This window comes from Macrosteles quadrilineatus, unplaced genomic scaffold (genome assembly GCF_028750875.1).
Source record: "Macrosteles quadrilineatus isolate MER2022 unplaced genomic scaffold, UCM_ALF_1.0 Scaffold_5__1_contigs__length_97177068, whole genome shotgun sequence".
NCBI classification, from domain to species: Eukaryota; Metazoa; Arthropoda; class Insecta; order Hemiptera; family Cicadellidae; genus Macrosteles; species Macrosteles quadrilineatus.
In genome coordinates, this window is record NW_026542598.1 from 16093451 (window position 1) to 16121422 (window position 27972).

At 35.2% G+C, this 27972-nt stretch overlaps 2 protein-coding genes across 2 annotated transcripts; both read right to left on the bottom strand.

Moving 5' to 3' along the window:
• Positions 1 to 14579: 14579 nt before the first annotated feature.
• Positions 14580 to 20886, bottom strand: LOC128995858 (GILT-like protein 1). The gene is made up of 6 exons (XM_054420882.1): positions 20796 to 20886; positions 19257 to 19357; positions 18743 to 18880; positions 17658 to 17861; positions 15621 to 15773; positions 14580 to 14804 (listed from the first exon to the last, which is right to left on the bottom strand). Exons 2-6 carry the CDS (start codon positions 19335 to 19337, stop codon positions 14724 to 14726), a joined length of 657 nt encoding a protein of 218 aa, XP_054276857.1. The 5' UTR covers positions 19338 to 19357; positions 20796 to 20886; the 3' UTR covers positions 14580 to 14723.
• Positions 20887 to 21517: 631 nt separating this feature from the next.
• LOC128995126 (gamma-interferon-inducible lysosomal thiol reductase-like) lies at positions 21518 to 27577 on the bottom strand. The gene is made up of 6 exons (XM_054420031.1): positions 27492 to 27577; positions 25591 to 25679; positions 25032 to 25172; positions 24592 to 24795; positions 23574 to 23720; positions 21518 to 21760 (listed from the first exon to the last, which is right to left on the bottom strand). Exons 2-6 carry the CDS (start codon positions 25657 to 25659, stop codon positions 21668 to 21670), a joined length of 654 nt encoding a protein of 217 aa, XP_054276006.1. The 5' UTR covers positions 25660 to 25679; positions 27492 to 27577; the 3' UTR covers positions 21518 to 21667.
• Positions 27578 to 27972: the final 395 nt, after the last annotated feature.

Consider the following 27972-nt stretch of genomic DNA (forward strand, 5'->3'; position numbering starts at 1 on the left):
TAATCAATTATATATATGCTCAAGAAAAAGCTGGAAATAATAACTTTATCAATGAAAAAAGGGCTATTAAAGATTTTATTTCAAACAAATTAGATGAATTAATTGAAAAACCTGATGGTATAAAATATTTAAAAAGAATATTACCAACTATAACATCACCAATTATAGGTTCAGGATTATTAAATGATTTTATAAATAATTTACCATTTGAATTTCATGTACCTGGTTTTCAATATCTAGGACCTGGAACTAAGCTTCAAAAAAGATTAAAAAGAGGTGATCCTGGAATAAATGATTTAGATAAAGCTGCTAAAGAACATGATATATTTTATAGATATCATAAAGATACAGAATCTAGAAATGATATTGCTGATAAAATATTACAAGATAAAGCATGGGATATAGCAACATCTAGTGATCATGATATAGGTGAAAGATTAGTTGCTTTACCAACATCAGGTGCTATGTGGTTAAAAAGAAAATTTGGAATGGGATTAGAAATAGGATTAAAATTTTAACCTATATAAATGGAGAAAGTTAAGGTAAATTTAACTGATTATCAAAAATCTAAAATTAAATCTGCTTTTAATAAAAATAAAAATTTGACTATACAATTTGAAATAGATCAATTTAAAAATGGTAATGATGTATTATTATTAACTAAAAGACAATTGAATAAATTAGAAAAACATAAAAAATTAAATACTGGATTAAGACTTGAATTTTCTTATAATCAACTTAAACAAATAAAAGATGGTGGTTTATTAAATGAAATATTAAATGTTGCTGATTATATTCCTGGCATAAATAGTTTAACACCAAAAGTTAGAAGAGGAGCTAAAGTAGTAAAAGACAATGTTATTCCAAAATTTAGAGAATTTATAAATTGGTTAGATCAAGAATTAGCTAATGTAAAAGGATCTGGATTAGATGAAAAAACATTAAAATATGTTAAGAAAAAAATTTCAACCCATTGACTTTAGCTGATTTAGAAAAATTATGTCAAAATATTAAGAATTTTAGAGGTGTTTTTATGAGAGATATGCTTCCAAAAGCTGTTAATAAATTTGAATGTGGTATAGTCAATTTAGATTCATTTTCTGGTAATGGAACTCATTGGATATGTTATTATAAAAAAGATAAAATTAAATATTACTTTGATTCTTATGGAAAAATTGTTAATAAACCTTTTAAGGAAATTGTTAAATATTTAGGAAAAGACAATATATTTTTTAATGATTCACAAATTCAAAATTATGATGATCCACCTATATGTGGTCATTTGTGTGTTTTTGTATTAAATGAGTTGAATAAAAATACAAGATTTGATAACATAATCAATAAATTAATTCTTAATAAATATGGATTCATTAAATATATTTGATCTATTTGGTAGACAGAAAAAAGATTTAATTGAAGTAAAAAATGATTATATTAATTCAAAATTAAATTCCATTTTTAATGATATTAATAAGGATTTAAAAAACCATATTAAGAAAACTAATAATTTGGTTAATGCTATTAGTTTATCTAAAAATTATTTAAGTATTAATTCTAGAAGAATTGTTAATGTAAAACCAAGTATTAATGATTATGATGTTGTTATAAAATCTGAGTTAAATGAAGTTTTAAATTCTATTATTAAGGTTGGTAATGATCATTCAAAAACTAAACAGGATTTAAATGAATTGGTTAATTCATTATTTAATCTAAAAATGTATGTTGAAGATTTAGAAAAACAACTTGAAGATAAACTTGCTGAAAAAATAAGATTAGTAACTGCTGGATTAGCACAAATATTAGAAGATAAACTTAATACAGAAAACCAAGAAGATCAATAATTTTTACTATATAAATGGAGTTTATTTACTGTCTTAAATGTAAACAAAAAACCAATTCTAAAGACATTCAAACAATAAAATTAAAAAATTAAAATATGGTTAAAGCAAAATGTTGTATATGTAATTCAAAGAAAAGTAGTTTTACAAAAATTTCCTCCTAATAAATGGCTCTATATAATTCATTTGATTATTTCATTATCAGAAACCAATTTCTATTAACCAATGAAGATTGGGATATTATTTCAGAAAAATATGAATTGAATGATGAGATGATTAGATTGTTTCAAAATAAATTGAATTGGGAAAAAATTGCTAAATATCAAATTTTGAATGAAAAGATTATTACTGAATACATAAATTATCAGTTAAAAGATCATATTGATTTGATTTGTAAATACCAAACATTATCTCAAAACTTTATTGAAGAATACAAATATATGTTGGATTGGGAATTACTTATTGAAAACCAAAACTTATCTGCTAAATTTATTGTTGATAATGTTAAAGAAATTCAATATTTTAAAGATAAAAATGATTATGATACTGTTGATTAAACATTTTTCAGTTGATTAAATAGATTTCAGTTGATTAAAATTCAAAATTAATAAAATTTTACTTGTTTTAAAAAACCTTTTTCTTTCCATATTTTTTCATAAATTTTTCCTTAATAAATGGCTAATACTTATGAAATTGAAAGAGCTGAATATAAAAATTTTTATCCTTTATCTAAACTACATTTGAATGAACCAAACAAAAAAACTGAATTTAATATTGATTTTGGTGATGGATTTTGTTCATCTAAGTTTCAATTTTATATTTCAGGATCATTAAAAAAATCTGATGATAAAGACTATAGTGCTACAGATAATGTAAAGTTGATTAATAATTTTATACCATTCTTATTTTCAAAAATTGAAATTAGAAAACATAATAAATTAATTGAGGAAATTGAATATCCTGGACAATTGAGTACAATAAAAGGTACTGTTACTTATTCAAAAACAGAAGCAGTATCCAACATTTGTAATGGATTTCAATCAGATTTCAAAAAAACATTTGAAGCTGTGGGTAATCTATCACATTTTGGATTAGGTTTCTTTGAAAATGTTAATGTTCCAATATACAAAGGAGGATTCAATATATGTTTTGTTAGATCTGAAGATAATGATGCTATTTTTAGATGGAAAACTAAAAAAGTTGATGGAACTTTTGATGATACTACATTACCAGGTGCTGGAAAAGTAATTATTGATGACTTTTTTATTAGAGTTCCAATAATTGAGTATAAAACTACAAGTAAAATTCAATATATTAATGAAATAACTAAAAAAGAAAAAATACTATTTCACTTTAATCATTGGCAATGTATTGAACAAAAGACAATAACTGGAAAAACAGTTAGTTTTGATATAACAAATATTTATCGAAACATCTATAATCCAAAATTTATAATAATTAGTTTTCAAAAAGGTAGAACTAATGATCAATTATATGACACTTCAAAATTTGATAGTATGTATATTAAAAATATTAGAGTAAAATTAAATGGTCACTATGAGCCGTGACATGCCCACCAAGCGTCCCACCAGTGTCACGCCTCAGTTTTTTTTTGTATAGTGCGAGTGCTGGCCTTGCGCCGGAACTCGTTCAGTTTGGGTCTGGCAGCAGTCCTGCAGACCCCGGGGCTATTTTTCCGCTGCCGAGCACATTTTCGGCAGAAGAACAGCGACTGTCATCGTTTCATGTCAAGTTTGGTGTTTGTAATGTTATATTTGCATCGGTTAACTTCTAGTCACTTTTTTACTGTGCTTCTTACAAACCTAATTCTTTTGACATGTAATTAAACGGTTTGCCAGACGTCAGATGAGTAAGTTGATTGATATTTTGATTTGTTTTAGGTTAAAATGTTTCTGAATTAGTCTTGGCCTTCAGCCACATGTTGTGCAGACTTTGAGTGGGTTTTGGCTAGTGAAAACCAAGTATTAAGCACCTTCTGTGCATTGGTATTACTTTTAATTACCAATTACTTGTTTTTCAAGGCGCTAGACCCATTTCTGAGGCTGGAATTGAACAGAGTTTTGTTGGGCCTTTGGCCAAGCTTTGTGTGGTCAGACCACAAGTTTTTCTGGTTAGTTTTGTAGTTTTCTTTGTTGTCAAGTTTTCAAAGCTTTCCCCGAGACTCTAGGCCAGATATTACCCAAGAAAACTCACTTTAAAACTCTTTTGTGCGGGCTAGGGTCCGTTTGTTCTGTGTCCCTGTTAACTTTTTATTAGGCCTAAGGCCTAGTTTGTGCTCAATTTTGTTTTGTTATTGTGGCCTACAACTTGTTTAATGTAAATTTTGTCCCTCTGTCCCCTGTAATAGTGTTTTTTTTTGTTATTTGTATTGTAGGCCATGTCACTCAGCCTAATTTTTTTTAGTTAAGTAATGGCGCCTCCTGGGGGCCAAGCTCGGTCATAATTAGTTAGTATTAGTGCTTTTACTTGTCCCCTGCAATTTTCATTAAGTTTGGATAATAAATGACCGAGTTATTTAAGTTTTAGTTTAGCGCATTTCTGTTTGCTGAGTGACCGTAGGTAACTGACCCCCTACCTAGCCTCAGGCTAGTTGGTAGGCATGGGTTTGTCTTTTAAAAGCTGCGGGCACCTGTGCCACAGCTTTTAAAAGCAATTTGTGCAAATTTGGTTGGTAATAACCGGAGTTATTACCGGTTTTACCTGAAAATGCACCTCCAGCCAAAGAATTTTTAATATTTTGTGTAAACTGTTTTTTGAAGTATTTATTGTAGTATTTATGTAATTGTTTTGTGTTTGATTAATGTGTTTTACCCTTCTGGACCAGATAATTCATATTTTTTATTGTTAATCCCAATCTTTATAAAATTTTACTGTCAGAATGTGTTGTTAAAGTTAGTAATATTTAAAAGTCTATTTATTGTTATGTTTTTAAAGCTTTATTCATCTGAAATAATTTGTTTCTAGTCATTGCTCATTGTAACTATTAAAGACAGTTTTATAAAGGAAAGCCTATTTAAAAGAAAAATATTTTTTTTCAAAGTCTCATTGTAACAGTTTTGGTCAGCAACCAGTGGTGCGGAAAAGTTTTTTGGATTCCTTTTCTTGAATAGCTGGGTAGGCCTAATTTTACACCCAAATGAAGCCTAAGATATGAACTATTACTAGTTGGACCTGGAATTTGTTAAAAGGGTCCCGGATGGGAGGTTTCGTTTTGCTGCTGTCCTCGGAGAGTGTCGCCTGGGGGGACACTCCATCTTCCACCTCCTGGGGCTGCCAATGGCCCAGCTTCTCCGGGGATCATTAAGCTACGCACCGTCATCCACCACCACCGCCTGCCACCAGCAAGGAACATGTTGTGCCACGCAATACGCAAGTTATAGCCTACTTTGAAATTACGAACATTTTAAAAGACTTTATATTTGAAAGGGGCCCCGCAATATGATTGATTCTTCGTTATTTATTTTTATAGTATTGTTATTTATTTAATTGTTAATTTTTTCAAAGTTTAAAGTATATTTACAGTTACCATCTTTAATTATTTCATTGTTAGGCCTAATTGTTACTGGTACCAGTTTTTGTAATTCAGAAGGGTAAATTTTTTGAAAGATTTTTAAATGAATTCTTTGGATGGCTGACATTGTTGATTATTGTTATTTGTTGAATTTTTGATAAAAATATATAGGCTTTGTTCACTGTTTGTTTTGTTTCTGACATTCACCCACGGCCTTTCACTTGTTAGGGATGTGGGGCGGCCACTCGCACTGTCACTATGGGGGGCATGCTTCCAATTGTTGTTCGTCTGGGGGCGGTGCGAGGGGTCGGCTCAGATGGTAGCAGAGCGTGGTTTTTTGGTGCTCTATCCACGAAGGGCCGTGGTTGGATTTGATTTTTGGGTGATTCTGGTCTGGCAGTCTTAGGAATTTTTTGAAGAAAAGTTGTTGTGGTGGGGTAAGCACACTGTTGTAGTTTTTTATTAGGAGCTCGCCCTTGGCCGAGTCACCGGGTGGAATCTGGTTAATGACTTGCATCCTTTGGGAGCAAGAGTGTCAAAAGCATGGCCAAACCCAAAATTGAAACTGTGTGTGTGTGTTTACCTCATCACACAAATGTTAGGTGTTGTTGTTTAGTGTATGTATGTGTGTATGTGGTGAGTGTAAGTTCGTGTTTTTTGTTTTGGTGGCTTAGGCGGTGTGTATGGGCAGGTTCTTCTGTTTGGGACCTCATCTGACTGTAGGCATTTCAGTCCAGAGCCTTTAGTTAGTTAAGTTTGTGAATTGTTCGTTGTAAAAAAAAAAAAATTTTTTTGTGTGTTTTGAAGGTAGACCGACTGACTGAGAGCAAAATGGGTTTGTTTGCTCCACTGCCCAATCCCATTGCTGGGGTTTTGAGCGACATTCGCCCAGTTGATGGTTTAGAGGAGGAACCTTTGTTGGAGTTTTTGGGAAAGGTGTTGCACCTGAAGGAGTTCCCAGGCATGGAGGACTCAGTAGTGTTGGAACTGCTGGTTCCACTCTGCCTGAGACCTCTTGGTGACAAATTGTTAGATTGTTTGAAACGGGGAGTAAATTTTGAAATTTTTCACAGTGAAGTGCTTGAGCTCTTTGTCCCCTTCAGGGTCATGGAGAGATTGAAGGTTGAGAGAGTGTTTCGACCTCAAAAATTGGATGAAACTCTCAGTCAGTATGTGGGTGACATTTGTGGCGTGTGGCGTGTCCTACGGCTGGACATCCCTGAACCCCAACTGGTGGACATTGTTTTGCAGGGATTGAAGCCTGAGGAGAGGTCCAGACTGATTTTTGCTCCAAAGCCTTCTTCTCTTGCAGACCTGGATAGGTTGGTCATCCTTTCACGGAGCGTTCAAGACGCTGATTGTCAAAGGGAGCACGTTGCGGGGCATCTTCCCCGGACTGGTCCCCATCCCGCTGTAGCATCCGTGTGTCGAGGTCCCGAAACACCGCAGAGACAGAGGCATCCTATTGTTTGCTTTGGCTGTGGTCAAACAGGTCACATGAGACGAGAGTGTCGTCAGAGGGTTAATCTTGCGACTTTGTCCAAAAACCTGAGTAGCTCACAAGGGGAAAGTTTGCCTAAACCGCCCTGTGAGGAAGCTGTTTTGGAGAAAGTCAGTAAGAATTTGGTTTCTGTGAGTACTGCCCCTTCTGGGAGTGCTGGTTTTGGGGAGCCTCTGTCGCGGGGTATGAGGGAGCTTGCATGCATGGGAGTGAAAGCGGCGCGCTCAACTTGCCCACGACTCAACATCTTCTTTGGTAAAACGGTGCAGAAGGCCCTTGTGGATTCTGGGTCAGCCCGTTGTCTCATTTCCTTGTCCCTGTTTGAAAATCTAAAATCTTCTGGGCTAATCAAGCAAGTTGAGCGAAGTACCCACATCTGCTGGACTGCATCGAAATCCCCACTTCCCATCATCTATGAAGCCCGTTTGAAATTCAAGATTGCACATTTTTCTTGGGTGTGGAGTTTTTGGGTAGCCAAGGACCTTTGCATTCCTGTCATTTTGGGAGCGGATTTCATCAAGCATTGTGGCCTGATTTTGGATTTAGGCAGAGGCCAGTGCTTCTTTCGTTTCGCAAGACGGGTGCTCATTCCCTTCGCAGATGAAATTGTGGATGGTGCAGCTGTGGTCGAGCCTGAGACACCCAGCAAACCAAAGGTTGATCCATTAGGGCATCTGACTCCTGGTGAGGCTGAAGCTATCAGAACATTGTGTTCTCGTTTTCCTGAGGTGCTAACGCCAAAGCTTGGAGTCACCAATCTTTTGGAGTACGAAATCCGTTTGACTGACACCCGTCCAGTTCGTTCTCATCCTTACAAACTTGCTCCACCCAAGATGGAAACACTCCGTGGAATCATCAATGAGCTTCTTGAAAATGGGGTAATTGAGCCTTCTCGCTCAAGTTACGCAAGTCCAGCTTTTCTAGTTCCAAAGCCAAATGGCAAGTCTCGAATGGTTCTAGATTATCGCAAGTTGAATGCTCAGATTGAAATTGACTCTGTCCCTCTCCCTGATTTGCACTCTGCGTTCGATTGGTTCGGTAAGGCCAAGTATTTTTCCGTCTTTGATTTGAACCAGGCTTACCATCAGATTCCCTTGAAACCTGAATCTCGACCTCTCACTGCCTTCTGCGTTCCGTGGAACTTGTACCAGTTCACACGTGTTCCCATGGGCCTAGCTGTGGGAGCCCAGACCCTCACCAGACTTCTGGACTCCATCTTCCATGACGTCAAGTTCAAATTTGTGTTCAACTATCTTGACGATCTTTTGGTGTACAGTGAGAGCTTTGAAGACCATCTGGTTCATCTTGAGGAAGTCATGAATAGGTTGCTTAGGGCTGGCCTTACCGTAAATCCCGAGAAAGTTAGTTTTGCTCAGGCTGAGATTTCTTTCCTAGGTCATCTAGTATCATCTCGAGGTGTCTGTATCGATCCGGCTAGAACCCAGGCTATCAGGGAGTTTCCTCCTCCCCGAGATGTCAAAGGCATTGCCCGTTTCATTGGAATGGTGGGTTTCTACCGGCGCTTCATCCCCAATGTGGCTGAGTTGGCGGCTCCTCTCAATGAGCTTCGGAAGAAGGGCGCCAAGTTTGTTTGGGGTGAAGCACAACAGATGTCTTTTGATCTTCTGAAAGAAGCTATCATGCAACCTCCGGTCTTGGCGATGCCAGATTTCAGTCGAAAGTTTGTTTTGCAAACCGATGCTTCCTCCGTCGCTATTGCGGCTGTGTTGTCTCAAGAGGTAGATGGTGTTAGGCAGCCAATTGCGTATGCCTCACGCACATTGAACCCATGCGAAAAGAAAAGCTCTTCGGTGTATGAGTTAGAGTGTTTGGCTGTCGTGTTTGGAGTGAATAAGTTCAGACGTTTTTTGGAACACAAAGAGTTTTTGCTGGAAACCGACAACCAAGCGCTCTCGTGGCTCCTTGCACATCCTCGCCAGCTTGGGAAAATTGGTCGTTGGGTGGTCCAAATATCTTCCCTCAAATTCCAAGTGCAACATGTTCGAGGCACGCAGAATGTGATTGCTGACACTTTATCCAGGATGTATCACTCACCTGACGACCAACCTTCTGATCAGGAGGAGCACACTGGGTGTGCCGTGCTCCTGGAGTTTCCCCTTGCCTTTTCTGAGTTCATCCCACATCAGTTAAAAGATCCCGAGCTGGCTAAGATCATTGGTGAGCTTCAAAATGGGGGAGCCCACCCCCCGTATTTTCTGTCCCAGGGTGCCCTTTGTTGTCGAGACCGACAGCGGGGTAAATCCAAGGTTGTGCTGCCTAGTCTTCTTGTACCCATGGTCTTTGCGTACTTTCACTCTTCCCCTGTGGGTGGGCACTTAGGGATTCACAAGACCATTGCGAAGGTTAGGGACATGTTCATCTGGAAGGGTATGGACAGGGACATTGCGGCACGAGTACGTTCTTGTCAAACATGCTCGCTAAGCAAGCCTGCTCAGAATACCAAGTATGGGTTGTTGTCATCTGAGGTGGCGGAGAGACCTTTGGAGAAGGTTTTCATAGACTATGTAGGGCCTCTCCCACGTAGCAAGTCAGGAAACAAATTCTTGCTTGTTTGTGTGGATGCCTTCTCCAAGTTTTGTTGGCTTTTTCCTTTGAGGAACGCCACTGCACAGCTCACCGTGCAGGCACTTCGTACCCATTTGTTCCAACACTTTGGAATACCCGCCACCATTGTTTCCGACAACGGAACTCAGTTCGTGTCTCACCTTTTCAAAAGAATGTGCTTTGGGCACGGTATCCGCCATGTGACCACTTCTCCTTACTATCCACAGCCTTCCCATGCTGAGAGGTTCAACAGAAATCTTCGATCCGCTCTCATAGCTTTTCATGCTGACAAGCAGACCACCTGGGATCAGGAACTTCCTTGGATCCAATTTGCTTTCAATACTGCACACCATGAGAGTCACAAGGCGGTCCCTTTCGAGCTGTTGTTGGGCTATCCACCCAACAATCCCTTGGCAAATGTGTGGAAAATTGGCGACCTTCTGCCACCCCCTGGTGCTGCCAATGTCAAGGCAACTTGGCAGGCGGCTAGGAGGAACTTGATCCGAGCTAGGGAATTGGTCCGGAGGAAGCACAATCGAGGTCGGTTGGACAATCCATTCCAGGTGGGGGATTTGGTTTTCTGCAAGGCTCATCCGGTCAGTTCGGCCGTGGACAAGAGAGCCGCTAAGTTGTCTCATCGGTGGTCAGGTCCCCACCGCATCTTGAAGTTCTTGACTCCTGTCTCTGTGCGGCTGGGAAATCCGCAGACTGGAGAAGTTTTCCGGAGGGCTCACATTTCTCATCTGAAGCCTTTCCGGGGAACAATTCCGTAGGTCATCTTTCATTACTCTTGTGTCTGAGTGGGAAGTGCACTGGGCCAGAGAGCTTGATCACCTCTTCTGTCCCTTGTGCGCTGCTGAAGATTTTTCCCTAGTAAATTTTCCAGCACTGGCCAGTGCAAACCCTGGGGGTGAGTAGTCCCTCCAGTTGAAAGACTTTTGGCGTTCCCCACTTCAGACACTTGAGTTGATCTGTGGTGTTGAGATCTTCTAGAATTGGGAGAGGTTGTTTTCTTTTTTTTTTTGGAGAGGAAGTCCTCCTTTGGGGGGGGAGGTTGAGCCGTGACATGCCCACCAAGCGTCCCACCAGTGTCACGCCTCAGTTTTTTTTTGTATAGTGCGAGTGCTGGCCTTGCGCCGGAACTCGTTCAGTTTGGGTCTGGCAGCAGTCCTGCAGACCCCGGGGCTATTTTTCCGCTGCCGAGCACATTTTCGGCAGAAGAACAGCGACTGTCATCGTTTCATGTCAAGTTTGGTGTTTGTAATGTTATATTTGCATCGGTTAACTTCTAGTCACTTTTTTACTGTGCTTCTTACAAACCTAATTCTTTTGACATGTAATTAAACGGTTTGCCAGACGTCAGATGAGTAAGTTGATTGATATTTTGATTTGTTTTAGGTTAAAATGTTTCTGAATTAGTCTTGGCCTTCAGCCACATGTTGTGCAGACTTTGAGTGGGTTTTGGCTAGTGAAAACCAAGTATTAAGCACCTTCTGTGCATTGGTATTACTTTTAATTACCAATTACTTGTTTTTCAAGGCGCTAGACCCATTTCTGAGGCTGGAATTGAACAGAGTTTTGTTGGGCCTTTGGCCAAGCTTTGTGTGGTCAGACCACAAGTTTTTCTGGTTAGTTTTGTAGTTTTCTTTGTTGTCAAGTTTTCAAAGCTTTCCCCGAGACTCTAGGCCAGATATTACCCAAGAAAACTCACTTTAAAACTCTTTTGTGCGGGCTAGGGTCCGTTTGTTCTGTGTCCCTGTTAACTTTTTATTAGGCCTAAGGCCTAGTTTGTGCTCAATTTTGTTTTGTTATTGTGGCCTACAACTTGTTTAATGTAAATTTTGTCCCTCTGTCCCCTGTAATAGTGTTTTTTTTTGTTATTTGTATTGTAGGCCATGTCACTCAGCCTAATTTTTTTTAGTTAAGTAATGGCGCCTCCTGGGGGCCAAGCTCGGTCATAATTAGTTAGTATTAGTGCTTTTACTTGTCCCCTGCAATTTTCATTAAGTTTGGATAATAAATGACCGAGTTATTTAAGTTTTAGTTTAGCGCATTTCTGTTTGCTGAGTGACCGTAGGTAACTGACCCCCTACCTAGCCTCAGGCTAGTTGGTAGGCATGGGTTTGTCTTTTAAAAGCTGCGGGCACCTGTGCCACAGCTTTTAAAAGCAATTTGTGCAAATTTGGTTGGTAATAACCGGAGTTATTACCGGTTTTACCTGAAAATGCACCTCCAGCCAAAGAATTTTTAATATTTTGTGTAAACTGTTTTTTGAAGTATTTATTGTAGTATTTATGTAATTGTTTTGTGTTTGATTAATGTGTTTTACCCTTCTGGACCAGATAATTCATATTTTTTATTGTTAATCCCAATCTTTATAAAATTTTACTGTCAGAATGTGTTGTTAAAGTTAGTAATATTTAAAAGTCTATTTATTGTTATGTTTTTAAAGCTTTATTCATCTGAAATAATTTGTTTCTAGTCATTGCTCATTGTAACTATTAAAGACAGTTTTATAAAGGAAAGCCTATTTAAAAGAAAAATATTTTTTTTCAAAGTCTCATTGTAACAGTTTTGGTCAGCAACCAGTGGTGCGGAAAAGTTTTTTGGATTCCTTTTCTTGAATAGCTGGGTAGGCCTAATTTTACACCCAAATGAAGCCTAAGATATGAACTATTACTAGTTGGACCTGGAATTTGTTAAAAGGGTCCCGGATGGGAGGTTTCGTTTTGCTGCTGTCCTCGGAGAGTGTCGCCTGGGGGGACACTCCATCTTCCACCTCCTGGGGCTGCCAATGGCCCAGCTTCTCCGGGGATCATTAAGCTACGCACCGTCATCCACCACCACCGCCTGCCACCAGCAAGGAACATGTTGTGCCACGCAATACGCAAGTTATAGCCTACTTTGAAATTACGAACATTTTAAAAGACTTTATATTTGAAAGGGGCCCCGCAATATGATTGATTCTTCGTTATTTATTTTTATAGTATTGTTATTTATTTAATTGTTAATTTTTTCAAAGTTTAAAGTATATTTACAGTTACCATCTTTAATTATTTCATTGTTAGGCCTAATTGTTACTGGTACCAGTTTTTGTAATTCAGAAGGGTAAATTTTTTGAAAGATTTTTAAATGAATTCTTTGGATGGCTGACATTGTTGATTATTGTTATTTGTTGAATTTTTGATAAAAATATATAGGCTTTGTTCACTGTTTGTTTTGTTTCTGACATTCACCCACGGCCTTTCACTTGTTAGGGATGTGGGGCGGCCACTCGCACTGTCACTATGGGGGGCATGCTTCCAATTGTTGTTCGTCTGGGGGCGGTGCGAGGGGTCGGCTCAACTATTATCCTGATGAATTAATAAATCTAGATATAAATAATGGAAAATTTAGAATTGTATATCAAATGTATCAAGATTATAAAAAGGTTTATTATAACAATAGTGAAATGTATTATGATCCAACAGAATTCATTGAAAATAGACCATTGTATGTGATTGATACAACAAAAACTCCTGTTAATATTTCTGGTTCAAAGAATGATATTATTATAAATATGGATTTTGATTATGATATAACTGTTGCTAGTAAAACTAATTGCTATGTGGTTGTTGTGTCTGAAAGATTATTAGAGTATAATGTGATTAAAAATGATATAACTGAAATCAAATAAAATTATTATAAAACCACCATTTATTTACTACTTTTTGACATATTTTTCAAAATATTATTATATTTTATAAATAATGAGACTACTATTGTTAATTTAAAATTTGTTTCATAAAAAAATATTAATAAATAAAAATTTTTGATTTTCAAGGTCACAGGAAATGAATATTTTAAATTTTATTATTTAATAAATTTGTACTTACCTTATAGATATATCATACCAAATTTCATGTAAATATCTTAAAAAACAAAAAAGTTATTAAGGTTTTTAGTTTAAGGGTAGTTCACCCTAAATTGGAAAATTTTAGTAAAAACATTAATTTTTAACATAATTATTCATAATTTTTAAGTTTCAGAATTTTTTGATAATTTTTTCAGTAAAATAGTTTAATAAAAACATACATTAGTTCACTTTTCTTTGATTTAGTTCAGTAAAAGTGCACATTTTCCAACTAATCAGTAAAACACTTGAACAAAATATGATTCCGATAAAACCACTTTAGATAAAATAGTTCACTTTTAGAGAACATTTTCTTTAAAAGATAAAAAATAGTCCACTTTTAGTGTTAACTGTTTCTTTAAAAACATTTTGTTTTGTAGTCAATTTTATGTAAAATATAGACATATTCATGAAAATTTCATCAAAATTGTATACTTTTTCTAGAAAAATATGAAAATGTTAGAAATTGACCTAAAAGGGTAAAAAATATAGCATATTGTATAAAAAAAATAGGAAAATTCATTTAATTTTTGAGTGGCTCCTTTTTTGGCCCAGAAGTGACATGAATATATCTACTTATATATATATATATATATATATATATATATACTAGCTGACCCGGCGAACTTCGTATCGCTTAAGTTATAGGTTTCCCCTAAGACAGACCGATGGAAAGAAAGTACCGTTACGTTTAATTTTCAAGATGATCTCGTTCGCATCGCTCAATCACGTCCTGGTTGAAGTTCGTTCGCTACGCTCACTCACCTTTGGGTTGGAGCTCGTTCGCTGCGCTCACTTGCCTTCAGGTTAGCTCGTTCGCTACGCTCACTCACCTTTGGGTTGGAGCTCGTTCGCTGCGCTCACTTGCCTTCAGGTTAGCTCGTTCGCTACGCTCACTCGCCTCCAGGTTGAAGTGTCCGGATGAATTTTGTTTTTAAAATTGACCATGCTAGATTTGTAACTATTGCATATGATGAACATAAAGAATATTTATTCTCAAAGTTTTCTCCGAGTTTTTATATGATCAGTTAGACTTAGAAACTCTATCTTGAGCATGCCAAACCTTACTTTTGGGCCTAAGTTAAAGTACATTTTGCTTTAATTGACATTATATTCCTCCACCTAACCCAGCTGGTAGTAAATAAGTTCTGACAGTACGAAACGTTTTTTAACTTTTGTTATATTTTACAATAGCAGAGGTAAAAGAGGCAATGAAGATTGGGTTGGACATATACAATAAATCACAGCCAAAACAATCCATACATATTTTATTATGACCATGAATACATGACATTTATATTGTGATAATATATTGATAAAGTCATAAATTGTAACTATGGAAATCATGCCACGGTGAAATCATATGAAAGCCTCTCTAGCAGGAGTCCAGTAAGATTAACATTTGTCTGGAATGTACTTGCAAACAACGGATCTGAGATTTTTCAATGCGGCATATTCGTCTTTCATGTTGAACTTCTGAAATTGTTCATAATTATGAATTAGTTTCAACTAATGTACTAGATTAACCAATCGGGTACTTACTATTGTACAACCCTTTGATTGAACCCAAATAATCGCATGCGCGTGTGAAAATAAGCAAAATAATCGTAAGACAAAATAAATTCCCTCTAAAATAAAAAGTTACAGTATCATGAATTTGAAATAGGTGCTATTTTTTTTCTTCGCGATCGTGCAATATACAAAGCACGTCCTTTTATGTATTCTTACTCCTTTAGCTTCACTGAAACACGTGTTAGGCCTACTGTCATAATCATGCTACCGTAGAAAAAACATTTTTTTTTAAAGAGGTTGGCGGCCTCTTTTAACCTTGCATTTGCCCGCCCACATAGACTAACCGCCCGTGCGTGGAACGTTTACAGCAAAAAGCAAGGAGTGAGCCGGTACAGTACAAAGGTGAACTGTACTGATAAATTTTCCCCATACCCCAAAATACATACATACCCAATACACATACCCCATCATTAGACATACCCCATGAGTTGGTTGTCAATGATGCTACTTTAATTATTTTTGTGTTTTGAATGTTCTTTACATGCGCCCCTCACTATGCCAAATATTTTTGTTTATTCTGAGCAGTTTTAAAATACATTTTTTACATTAAGCATACGTGTTTGCTTTTATTGTTTCAATCCTTAAAAAGGTAACTGGTATTTGTTTAAATATTTAAGATTTAAATAACGAATATACATTTTGAACAAACATTTTTTTAAATAAAGCAAAATATATAACCTTTAACGAGTAAATATTTTGGTAGAATTTAATCCAACTCACGTCGTTGATGATGACACAAGGCGTGCCGGGAAAGTCTGGTCTGGCACGCCAAGGCATGGTACGGCGAGCGTAGTTGAGTTTCAGCTGATATCCTAGAGACCCTTTGGCACATTGGTTAATGGAAACTGACTGAAGTCTGGATTGAGATGCACACTAAGAGAGAACAAAAGTGGATTACCAATCAGAGTGACTATATACGGTAAATCACTCCCCATCTGTCAACAAACTGTATGTATACACTAATGTACCATGATGTTGTCATTTTTATCATAATTATGTTTGTGTTATAAAATAGTTGATAATATGTTTTGCATTTGTGACCTACCTGTGACCAGGTGACTGTGACGTTTGGCTACAAAACATCACGCCACTATTCCCTACATGCATCAACCACCGATCCAAAAGTTTCCTTGCTCTCCAGATCTCAACATTCCAGCAAACCGTAACCATGTCGTTGGCCGGGTTGTGTTTCACTTCTAAATGTAGTTTTTACTTTTATCTTACACCCTAAACAGATCTCTACATCCTTGGATGTTTGGCTGTAGCTGTAGCCCAGAACATTTCTACCTTCTACTTCAGGCTAGCTCCAAATGGTTGCTTCTGTAGGTGCAGGCTTCAATGTTTCAATGCAACCGCCTTATACAGTATACTAGCTTCAAGCGAGAGTAATACAAATTTAATGGTAGTAAATGTATTTACTGTATAGGTCAGCTTGTTGACTATGTGCTCCAAAGTTTGCTTCATAAGTGCACCATAAATACAACAAACTAGAAGGATTAATCTAATAAATTCTACAACCCTCTCCCATCTAGTCTGACATTATAGCACGTATTTCCTAATGTGTATATTAATTGCAGGCTTTAATTTTGCCTGAAATGAAAGGATGGTTTTGAAAAGTTACCAACTTTGAATATTGCAGTAGAGATTAAATCTAAAGGACAAGCTATTGCCAATCGTTAACTCAAAGAACACAGCATGTGCTGACATAATTCTTTAGTTTCTTTCCCTGCTTTGTTATCATGATACTTGACACTTCATAAAAGATAGTATTTACAAGAAGTTGTCATGTCATATCAGCAAAAGGTTTACGGATATGGAAATCAGTCAGCGCACGTCCAGTAGCTCGTTTCAACTTTGTTTATTTTCATTCTAAAACTGGCCATAATTTCAACGTGTTGATGGTATATACAGGGTGGTAAAAAAGTCCCAGGACAGTTAAATATTTTAAAAATAATGTAGATTGGGCTACAATACTTGGTACAAAGTTACAAGGCATAAAACTCTATTTTAACACATATTCAATGATCCAATAACTCTTCAGGGGGACAGCCCACAAGGAGTCGGTAGAAAATCTTAAATTGAAGCATAGGTCAATATGCACATCAAATTAAAGGTCTTTTTTAGTAGAATACAATGCCGCAAACCGCACTTCAAAAGGTTGATCCTGCGCAAAATGGCAGATGTTCAAAGATTTCTTGAATCCGCCATTTTGAATCTTTGAACGACTGCTATTTTTTACTCAGGCATTCTTTTGAGCTTGAATTTACGGCATCGTAATCTACTAGTGAAGACCTTTAATTTGATGTGCATATCGACCTATGCTTACGTTAACAATTTTCTTCCGATTCCTAGGGCTGTGCCCCCTGAGGAGTAAGCGTATAATATCAATGTAAATTAAATGAATCTTTGAACAACTGTAATTTTGCGCAGGATCAACCTTTTGAAGTGCGGTTTGCGGCATTGTATTCTACTAAAAAAGACCTTTAATTTGATGTGCGTATTGACCTATGCTTCCATTTAAGATTTTCTTCCGACTCCTTGTAGGCCGTCCCCCTGAAGAGTTATTGGATCACGGAATATGTGTTAAAATAGAGTTTTATGCCCTGTAACTTTTTACCAAATATTGTAGCTCTATCTGCATTATTTTTTAAAATATTTAACTGTCCAGGGACTTTTTTACCACCCTGTATATGTCACTTTAGAATGCTGACCGTAGACTGTTAGCCAATTCTTCTATCCATATTCAAAGTTACTTACCAGGTCACTAGCAGCTGCTTGGTCTGGATGTTCCATGACACATTTGATGTAGTCCACGGCCTTCTGAAGCTTGTCCTTTGGACACCCTCGAGTGCCTCGTGCACCGCAAGCCTGGTGGATGGCGCACGCGTGGAGTAGATCAGCATGACACTCGGCTGGTCCGTGCTGACAGTCAAACACTATCCTTCCTCCTCGTTTAACTTGCTAATCATCATGTGGTTATGTTAAATCTTCACGATTATAATGTACAACCTCTACGTCAATAGTTCAACAAAATGTGGAACTATTATGTTTACCATACATAGAACTCAAATAATAGTATCTTAGTAAAAGATGTATTTTTTAAATGTGATATATGTATTTGAAACAAAACTTAATTGAATTTTAAATAGTAACCTACAACAATGTTGACAAGTAGTTTGATCAATTTAACATGGTTTAAATGGACAAAACTGAATGTATAACAAGAAAAAATCAATTTCTCAATCGTCCAACTAAGCTTATAAAATATCGTTATAATCTGCATAAAGTTTCCTGAATTTTATATATCCTACAGATATTTATTAAAATGATGGTTTTCGTGGAATTTGACACGAAATAAACATACAAAGCCGCCATTTATAAACGATTCAAGAGATTTTATCCATATTTTGTACAGAGATAGTGGTCAGTAAGATACACATTTTTACGGAATTTCAACGATGTAACTAAACCAACAGGCGGTTATAAATTATTTTTGTAAAAATCACATACAGACAGATAGGTCGAAAACGGAATGAAATAGGACACACGTGTTGTTAAATTTTTTGTTTCTTTTTTGACATGCTGAATATTGACACCCTGTATATATTCATGAAGAATTCGTTTAAATGAAACAATAAAGATTTTCCGATTTTAATACAGTCAGACCTCTTTAACCGACGAGGTTGTTACCCAAGTTGTACTGTTTGTCGAAGCTATTGATTGAAAAATAATTAATTAAAACACATACCAAATTAAAATCGAAAAAAAACTTGAATCCCTAAATATTACGAAAAATATATAAACAATCCATAACTTATGATAGCTTTAATGACAAAACTTACGTTTGTATTTCCATAAGGGACTAGGTCCAGCTCCATGTGGTTTTTCAATTCCTGCCACACCTTGTATATCTGATGTACAAATAAATTGGCGCAGCCAGGACAGTAACTCTCGTAAAGTACAGTTACGTTTACGGAATCCTATGAAATATAATATAGTTATTAGTGTAATCGAAAAATGTAATGACAACATGAATTTGTGTATTTACAGGAAAATAATAAATAAATTTGTCAGTAGTCTAGTTTAAATACACAAACACAAACCAATTTTTAAGTTAATAGATTTTATCACAGTTTAACAAGCTTGATTTCCATTAATAAACTTAAATAGATGGATAGATCAATTAGTAGATGGACGCAAATCTTTTGATTTTACACGGATTCCTTGCAAATTGTTCCTAAACTGTACAAACAATTTTCTTTTTATGAATAAAGGAAAACTGTAAATTGTGGTTATGTGCTGCACATTTATTGGCTATTTGCATCCATCAGATAAAATAATATTAAATTTGCTTACATTTTTCTTTCCAGGTGTTGCCGCAATCTCGTGGTATAAGATAAAGGTAACAAACAACATTAGTATAGTTGTTGTTTTCATTCTTGGATGTTTTCTTTTGACTGGAAATGGTAAAGACAGAAAATGAAAATAGTTATAAATAAGTTATAAATAATGTGAAAACATGTTATCTTTGTTGTTATAATATGTTATATATTGTAATAATGTAACATTTAAATGTAGTAACTCGATTTTACTTTATTTAATCACAATTCTATTATGTAACTGAATCATCATATAAACAACAGATATTTTAATAATGTAACATAATAGTTAACGGCTAAGGCTAGGCGCACACGAGCGATTATTTTGAGGCGACTATTTCATCGGCCGATCTGTGCATCATGTATTTGAATGGAAGCGCGCACACAGGCGATCGAGAATTGCGCCGATTTTAAAATCTGGGTTTTGCCACAGATTCGTAGGCGAGGCGATTGTCGCCCGAAAATCTGTAACGTACAGGTTGTTATCAGTCCGCGCACACGGTCGACTAAAAAATCGGCCAGTCGCTTGTTGTTCTCTACAGAAGTCAGTGAACTTCAGTACTTCAGTGTGAGTTGTGTTGTTTTCTTTGCTAAAAAGGCCACAGCTGTTATAATAAAAACTTAAACTTTCAACAGACATTCTTAAAGAACTTTTTACCGTTATCACGGTAAAGTGTATAGTTTATAAAACTATCGATTTAAAAGTCTCTGACTTACTATCGGATGCACCCAATATTTAAGTTGTCTTCTTTTTTTCTTTTATCTAATTAGAGGAGCACAAACACAGGTTAATTCAGCAAAGTCCATTTTAGTATAGCTTAAACGCACTCAAAAAACCATTTCTCAACAAAAAAATCGCCACGTGTGCGCCTAAACATAAATCAAGGGCGATTTATTTTTGGCCGATTTTTTTATCGGCCGATCGAAAAATCGACCGTGTGCGCCAAGCCTAAGTATGTTTAACTGTTAGGTTTTAAAGTATCGACAAACCACATTAAAGCTTCATAACAACCAACACTTTATTGAAATATAACTATTGCTGTTAAAACGACAACAGTTCTTATCTATTTTATTATTGATTTAGATTGGCGATGAAAATAACAATATTAGCTCCTTAATAAATTGAGTTGTCACATAAGTAGTTTTGATGTACTCGCTTATGGAAAACATCCAATATAGAGAATTATATTAAAAATATAAATATAGATTAAATATAAATTCTAATTTACATTAGGTAATATGTAAGAGGTTGACTTTTTGATAAAAATATATAATACAGTATCTCTGTAATTTACATTTTCAAGTTAAGCAATAGCTAGTCAATCCACAATTTCATGATATCTAGTACTGTATATAATTCAAGTATTATTAATTTAGCATTATAATTTATAATAAGTAACTTGTATTTGCATTGATACAAATATGCAAGACATATTCATTTAAATAATCTAATAAATTATACTCTATTGAAAACTGCACAATCTCCTTCATACGAAGAAGGCTTAAAGTTACTAACCTCTGTGGGCGCTTGGGTTGGTTTTCACAAAAGAAATCAACTTAAATAAGCTTGAAATACAGAAACCATGGATAATCAGCTTTACTAGTTATTACTAAGACAGAACCAGAACACTAAACATACCAGTTAGACACGGCTATTTGGGCTCTTGTTCATGTGTTTCGACGATGACGTTGTTCTAGTTTATAAAATAATGGAAATACACTCCTTTCAGAATGTGCCCTTATGTTTCATGACTCATTGTCAAATAAGCTTAAGAGGATTGGGACTATCTTATATTTGAAAAAGACTTGAAAAGCGTAACAGGGACACAAACAAAACATAGTACTGCTATATAATTGTTCTTTCTTACTATGGCGTAAACGAATCTATAAAATACGACATATCGAGTAATTTGCTTTTAACAAGAGTAACAGTAATTTAATCATTGAACATTCATTGGAAATAAATGTTAGTTTATTATTTGGTAATGATAATGTAAATTTATTGTAAGGTATGGTTTCTTAAACTCAAGGTGTTTGTTTACAATTTTGTATCTATAGATTAAAAGTAAGAAAGGGCCATGCAGCCCTAACTTTGTCTGTTAAAATAAACAATTTGTCATTTCATTTAATCTTCGATACAACGTGTATGAAAAACGTTCTAATGAAGCACTTAAAATATTTTATTTTCTTATCTGTTACGTTAGGTTATAACAGGTAGATAATAATAATACCAACGGCTAGAAAAGAAATATATAAATTTTAATCACTTTGATGACAACGAATATAAAAAAGATGGTAATTACAAGACATTTTACAAGATTAATAAACGAAATGACGTGTTGACGGTCCATTGTCAGTGTAGAAATCATGAATGGGTTGAAGATGACGTCACACGGTGATGACCTCCGGTGAATGACACAACTGAGGAAGTAGCTTACAGATCTCTCCGACCAGGTCGTCCTCAGCCAACTTGTCGTGTTTCTGAATACAATGGAAATCGGAAAACATCTTTAGAAATATTTTTTTGAGATGCAAAAACTGCTAGATGTATGCACACAGCACAAAACGTATGTTTACCTTCATGACTAACGGCATAAAAAAATAATAACGTGTAAACTGTTCTGATAGCTTTAGCCATCTTGTTTTCACATTAAAAGTATGATGTGTTATTGACCCGTGGTCAGGTTTATGCAGAACATAACGATTTTTAAAATTAACGTGAACACTTAATTGAAGAAACGTTGATGTTTATAGCTTTACAATGTTTACATACAAGTATAAGGCATAACGCATATCTTGGTTTTATAAGAACCTTAATATTATGTGTTATATCATACATTAATGTTATGAGTTATCGTTTAATAAAGTAAACGACAAATATTAGGCAAGCATGTTTCTTCTAAACCTCCCTTTTCAGCTCGTGTACAGCGCAGGAAAAATCTACTCATATTGTTAGAAAGATATTTTCCTGTAGATGTGCAGAATCCCTTTATAAATTAAAATAGGCTAAACAATAAACACAACAAATGAATTTAAAATAATAAAAAAACGTTTACATGGAACTTAAGGGTTGCCATGGTGACGAAATAGCAACGAAATATAAACAGTAAATTAAAACAAATGGAAGATATTCCAATGACATGTTTTATTTACATCGTAGGGTGAAAATATAAAAGTCTGTACATTATACATTTTTGGTTGAGTTTTCGACCTATGGACGACTAATAGTTTGTTTTAATAGGTAATTGATAAGCCAAACAACTACCTCCCTAAGCTGCCTTATATAAGCTTAAACATTTTAAGAGAATAAATTTATTCTTTTCTCAGATACACGTTTAAATACAGCCGTCTTTACAAGAAAACGCTATTGGTTAGTCGAAAAAGTTTAAGGATAATCACAAAATATTTTATTATTTTTATTTCAAAATCTTTGTACGATACAGAAGAATGCGTTAGTAAACGTATGAACGATTTTCAAAATTGATCTCAGGTTTAAAATAATTATGCTTGGTAAAATTAATTAGTCAAATCTATATTCTGGTATGTATTTTTAGATCCCCAGAAATTAACTAGTCTTACATTTTCCTATACACCTTACAAATCACGTAGGTTGACAAAATTAACATTGGACTGGAAAAATAACAATAAGGTCTTATAAATAGGAAATCTTTATTGCTAACGATCCACAATAGATTTAAGGTTACTGGTATGTGTAATTTAAATTTTGAATGTCAAAGATGTAAAATAAAAAACGATCATGACACAATTATTTACTGCAAGACAGTGTTAAATTGTGCTAGGTAAATACAAACTTTTTATAACATAATTAAAGATAATGGCATAATACCTCTGCAGTACTAGGCTTCTTTAAAACCTCAGATTAGATTGATTCGCTGCGTTGTACAAAAATAACAGAGAATCTATAATTTCTACCGAACGACGAGACGCCTAGAGCATCATGTGCCGACTGAGGCTAAATTTGGCTGGATGCAATGTCATTGCTGCCCCACCCCCTGCAACGCGTCTCTGCTTAAAACTTAAAAACGTTTTGTTTTAACGAAATAATGAACTTATAATGAACGATACTATTGAACTGAAGTAATGTGTAAAACAGTTACGGGCTTGAGCCTAGCGTTATAAGATTAAAACTGGTAAAAAACTATAATCAAGAGTGAAAAAAGGCACAAAAGTACACTATTGTTTTGGAGGAAACAGAATTGAAATCTTCACCCAGTAGGGTAAGGTATATTATTTGTATGTCAGCTTTATTCTACAATGTATAATGTATGCATACCCCATTGATGGCCACCGTAGGTACGTATCGTATTCTGGGCTGGAAGGCAAGGGTTTGGTTGCCGTAGAGGTTGAGCAGAGAATCTCCTTGTTGTCCGTTAGCACAGCTCAAGATGGCGTCCCCATCCAGACCTGTGTCTTGGGCACACTGAAATATAGAGATAATCATAACATTATGCAAAGGATAACAATCACATTAGCACTAAAATAACTACTATAGTTCTCTTTGCAAAGTTACTCAGGAAAATGTGTTGGCATGTTACTAAACCTAACAATGCGTATGGTTAATTGATTCTTATAGGTTTCTTTTAGGTCTAGGGGTGGGTTGAGTGCTCCTTTGGATCACCCCAGCCTAATGGAAGGATGGGAAGAGACTATTACAATAAAACAAAAAATAGGTAATGATATTCATTATTTAAAGTCTAGTCCTAGTCCATTCAAGAACTAGAATTTAGGATCATTGGGATAAGTAAAGGAGAGTGAGATACAAGAAATCTTAGTTAAACACTTAAGGCTTGAAAGTTGCCAAAGTACCTCTAAGCTTTTTAGTACCGAGTCATAATCCAAAATGGCAATTTATGCTAGACAATGACTGCAGAATAAATCATTAACAACCTTCAGCAAGGAAAATGCAAAGCTTATTGTGGTAAAAAAAAATACACCAGCAAGTCCTATCCTATCCTTTTAAACTTTATTCTCTAATTTATACCCATTGATTGGTAGCCAGTTAGTAGGTTCTGGACTGCAAAATAGGACGGGGTGCTTCCTTTTGATGACTCATTGCTACACTGGGTTATTATTCTAGTTGAGCCGAAATGGAAGTCGTACCGTTTCTTGTTCTCTTTTCCTCTGGACCAACTATAAAGTGCTCTTCATATTCTCACGCCTCAATTACTAGAGAAGAAAGGATAGTGGATATTTCTTTATTTGGTCCCAAAACTATCTATTGTGGTTCAGAAACGACGCGGCGTTTCCCTACTACTGTAGTCTAACCTAAGCTGAAATCAAACAAACTTTACCTGCTTGGTAGCTCGTAGCTGGTCGGGTTTACGTAGCACGCAGTAGATGAAGTCCATGGCAGGGCTCAGCTTGTCTACGTCACAGTCTTTTGTACCTTTGTCGCCGCACGTCTGGTACACGGCGCACGCGTGCAACTTGTTGGCCTCACACTCCTCCGGGCCGTGCTGACAGTGGAACTCCCAGTGACCGTCCACGTACTTTTGCTGTCAACGATAATTTTTACCGTTATATTACAACCACTATATAGTTTTGATGTAACATTACAATTCCAACTATGACGTAATACTACCCAGGAAATGTTTTAGCATGGAGGTAACTTAATGAAGAGTCCTACTTGCGTTGTGTTTACAAGATGTGTTGCAATTCATAAACATTCGTTGAACTACTAAGCAATTAAATACTGACGGACATATTGTACTGTAACCACATAAAATCATACCCTCGCATTTCCAAAAGCCACAAGGTCGAATAAGACTCCATGTCCTTTGAAAGATGTCCAGGCACTGTACAGCTTGTTGACGATGAAATCTTTACAGTCTGGACAGTAACTCTCGTAGAACAACGTCACTGTAACCGTATCCTGCACATACAAGTCATAAAATAGCCGATAAAAGTATCTTTAGCAGGAATTATTAAATAAACCACCTAAATAATATTATAAGAATTATCTTAATAGCATCCTCGGAAAAGTGAAGAAGATGTCGACCACACACTAATATTTTGTATCTTTTAAGGAACTGATTTAAAAGAAAAGTTGATCTATTCTAGATGTATTACTTTGTACTTCGACTGGCAATTTGAGATTCCACCGATATAATGTAAATAGTGGCCCAACCGTGCTTCTCAAAGGAAAAAGAATGAATTATTTAGTTCTTTAAATATTTTGTGAGAACAAAATATAAAAAAAAATAGCTCAAAGCTTCTGAGGTAAAATAAAAACGGGCAATTTGGAAATCACAAACCTTTACTATTTTTGAAGGTAAAGTGCTATTACTTACCCCTGATTCATCTGCATCGATTCTTGAAATCCCAACACTCAGGATAAGTAACAATAATTGGATCTTCATAGTCTGACAATAAAATGTTTCTGGAAAGTGGTAAGAAATAAATGTTTGAAAGTAAAACTTTTACTTTAGAATAAAATAAAACAATTGGTGTTTAATACGATACGTTACAGTTGTAGTAGTTGTTATATTTGAGGCTAAGGATGTAACTTAGAGAACAGGGGCCTAGGATTTTAAGGATATTTTTAGTGAGGATAGCAGGCTTAGCTGAATGGGAAAGAGTCAAAACCGGTATAAAAACACAAATCCTTTCACTTCGTAGACAAAATATTAGAATTTCTCATTATCACTGACAGAATTTAAACTGAGGGATAAGTTTCCTTCAGGCATAATGGGGACCAGGAAGTTCTAATAACATTTTAGCCAATATTTACACATTATATTTCATAGTTTCATTTGACCTTATAGATTTACATGTAAATATGATGAATATGAAATATATATTTTATTATGAAATATGAGTAATATTATTCCAGGAACTTTTGGTCTTTGATTGAGTCTGATGATGGAAAGGATGCCGGATCGAAATTGATCACAATTGAACGCTACAATAGTGATTTGACTAATCGTGTTTTTTTTCTATTATGGGTACATAATAGGTTTAAGTAATATGATATTACTTACCCACTAGAATTAAATTAAAAATCTTAAATTAAATAACTTTTCACTTAGATTAAAATATAATTAAAATACCCATGCTACAGAAAATACAATAATGTAGACTACGTGAATTTTAATTTGTGGGATTGGATTTTTTATGTTAAATATTTCCATAAACAAGTCATATTTATTCCCCATTTAAATATCATTAGATTTAACAAGTGCGTCAGTTTTCTTCTACGGGATTGAGAAAAAGTGTTCACGATAAAATTTTAATAGTATTGAATAAAATAATTAAGTTTGCCAAATTTGATCAAAATCCATCCATCACCTGCCAAACTACAGCGTTTTTGACCTCTTGGAACGTCAAAATGAAAAAAAGATAAATCACTCTGTGTTATATAACCTAACATTTGACACTAGCTATCTGAAGCTTGATTACAATTCACGTCTGTTTCCATTTTAACCATTCGTCTACCAACATTAACAGCTCCCCAATACTAGTTTGTGAGTTCTAAATATACATATACGTACAATGGTAATGTTTTATCGTCACTTTTGTTCTGACGTAGTATGAAGTGGTACATTACTTATGTAGTACGTCTTAAACATTTTTACCGTTAGTAAAAAATGAATTTTTTTATAACAAAAAAATTACTAAGTTAACAAAGATTTTGGCTAAGTTTAGAGTAAATCTGCCATTACGTGGTAAAGTAAAATATTTCTCAAAGCCTCTTTTTATTTTTTTTTAATCTTGGTAAGAAATTTAAAGTTTTCTTGTTAAACGTGTCCAAAAAATATTTTGTATCAAACTAATTAAGTTTCACCTTACATAAACTTTTAGCTGCCTTATAAAATGTACCAAGCTCATGAAAACGAGGCACTAAATAAAAACTTTATACGTGATAAAAATCAAAGAACTTTTAATTTCAAATCTAATATTACATTAAATTAAACATAGTTTTTTTTTTTTATAAACAAGCTGGCCAATTTTTTGTTGTTAAGTTTTCCTTCTCATAAACACCTCCTTTACAAAACTGAAAGGGCATCTTATTGAATATATAGACTGTAAATATATATTTTAATATGAGCACACTCTATAAGAGGATTATTCAACTATATTCCATTTGAAAAAAAAAAGAAAAAAACTGGTTGCAGCTAGTCAAAATACTCATCATATTTAGTATACGTATAGTTAACAGTCTAACCCTAAACAAACAGTTCACTGAACTTACTTTGAATTATAAAGATGTTAACGGTATTTATCCTCTTCACCACTGCTTACTTCTTGTGAGGTTGGTACACGAGTCGGTTCACTACTACCAACCTCACATCACTGAAATTGTCTCCAATTTGTTCAATTACTCGCTTCACTTTATCGAGTCTGTGATAAGGTTGCTTTTAACTAACGTTATCATTCCGTTTCTGGTTGTGTTTCATCATTAACGCATGTGTGACTGTTCTGTGCTAGCAAGCTGAACATTGAACTTTTCCTACAGTCACCCGACAAAATGGGCTTCTTGCACAGATTCTAGTAAAGAAAGCATTACTTTGGCGCACACCAGTATTACAACCAAACAACACAAAACAGCGTACATTTTATTATGCACGTAATCCGTGTAGCTTAAAAGTAAGTTTGGCAACACTTAAAGATATTATGACGACGATCAGCTGGTGCAGCGTTTCCCATTTAGTTCAATTTTTGGATTTAACCTA

Coding starts and splice junctions, on each gene's coding strand:
- LOC128995858 (XM_054420882.1), bottom strand. CDS start 19,337: ATGAAAACAACAACTATACTAATGTTGTTTGTTACCTTTATCTTATAC. Junction 18,881..19,256: donor CAACACCTGGAAAGAAAAAT/GTAAGCAAATTT, acceptor TATATTTCATAG/GATTCCGTAAACGTAACTGT. Junction 15,774..17,657: donor AAGCAGCTGCTAGTGACCTG/GTAAGTAACTTT, acceptor GTTCTCTCTTAG/TGTGCATCTCAATCCAGACT.
- LOC128995126 (XM_054420031.1), bottom strand. CDS start 25,659: ATGAAGATCCAATTATTGTTACTTATCCTGAGTGTTGGGATTTCAAGA. Junction 24,796..25,031: donor TGGCTTTTGGAAATGCGAGG/GTATGATTTTAT, acceptor TATCGTTGACAG/CAAAAGTACGTGGACGGTCA. Junction 23,721..24,591: donor AGCTACGAGCTACCAAGCAG/GTAAAGTTTGTT, acceptor TCTATATTTCAG/TGTGCCCAAGACACAGGTCT.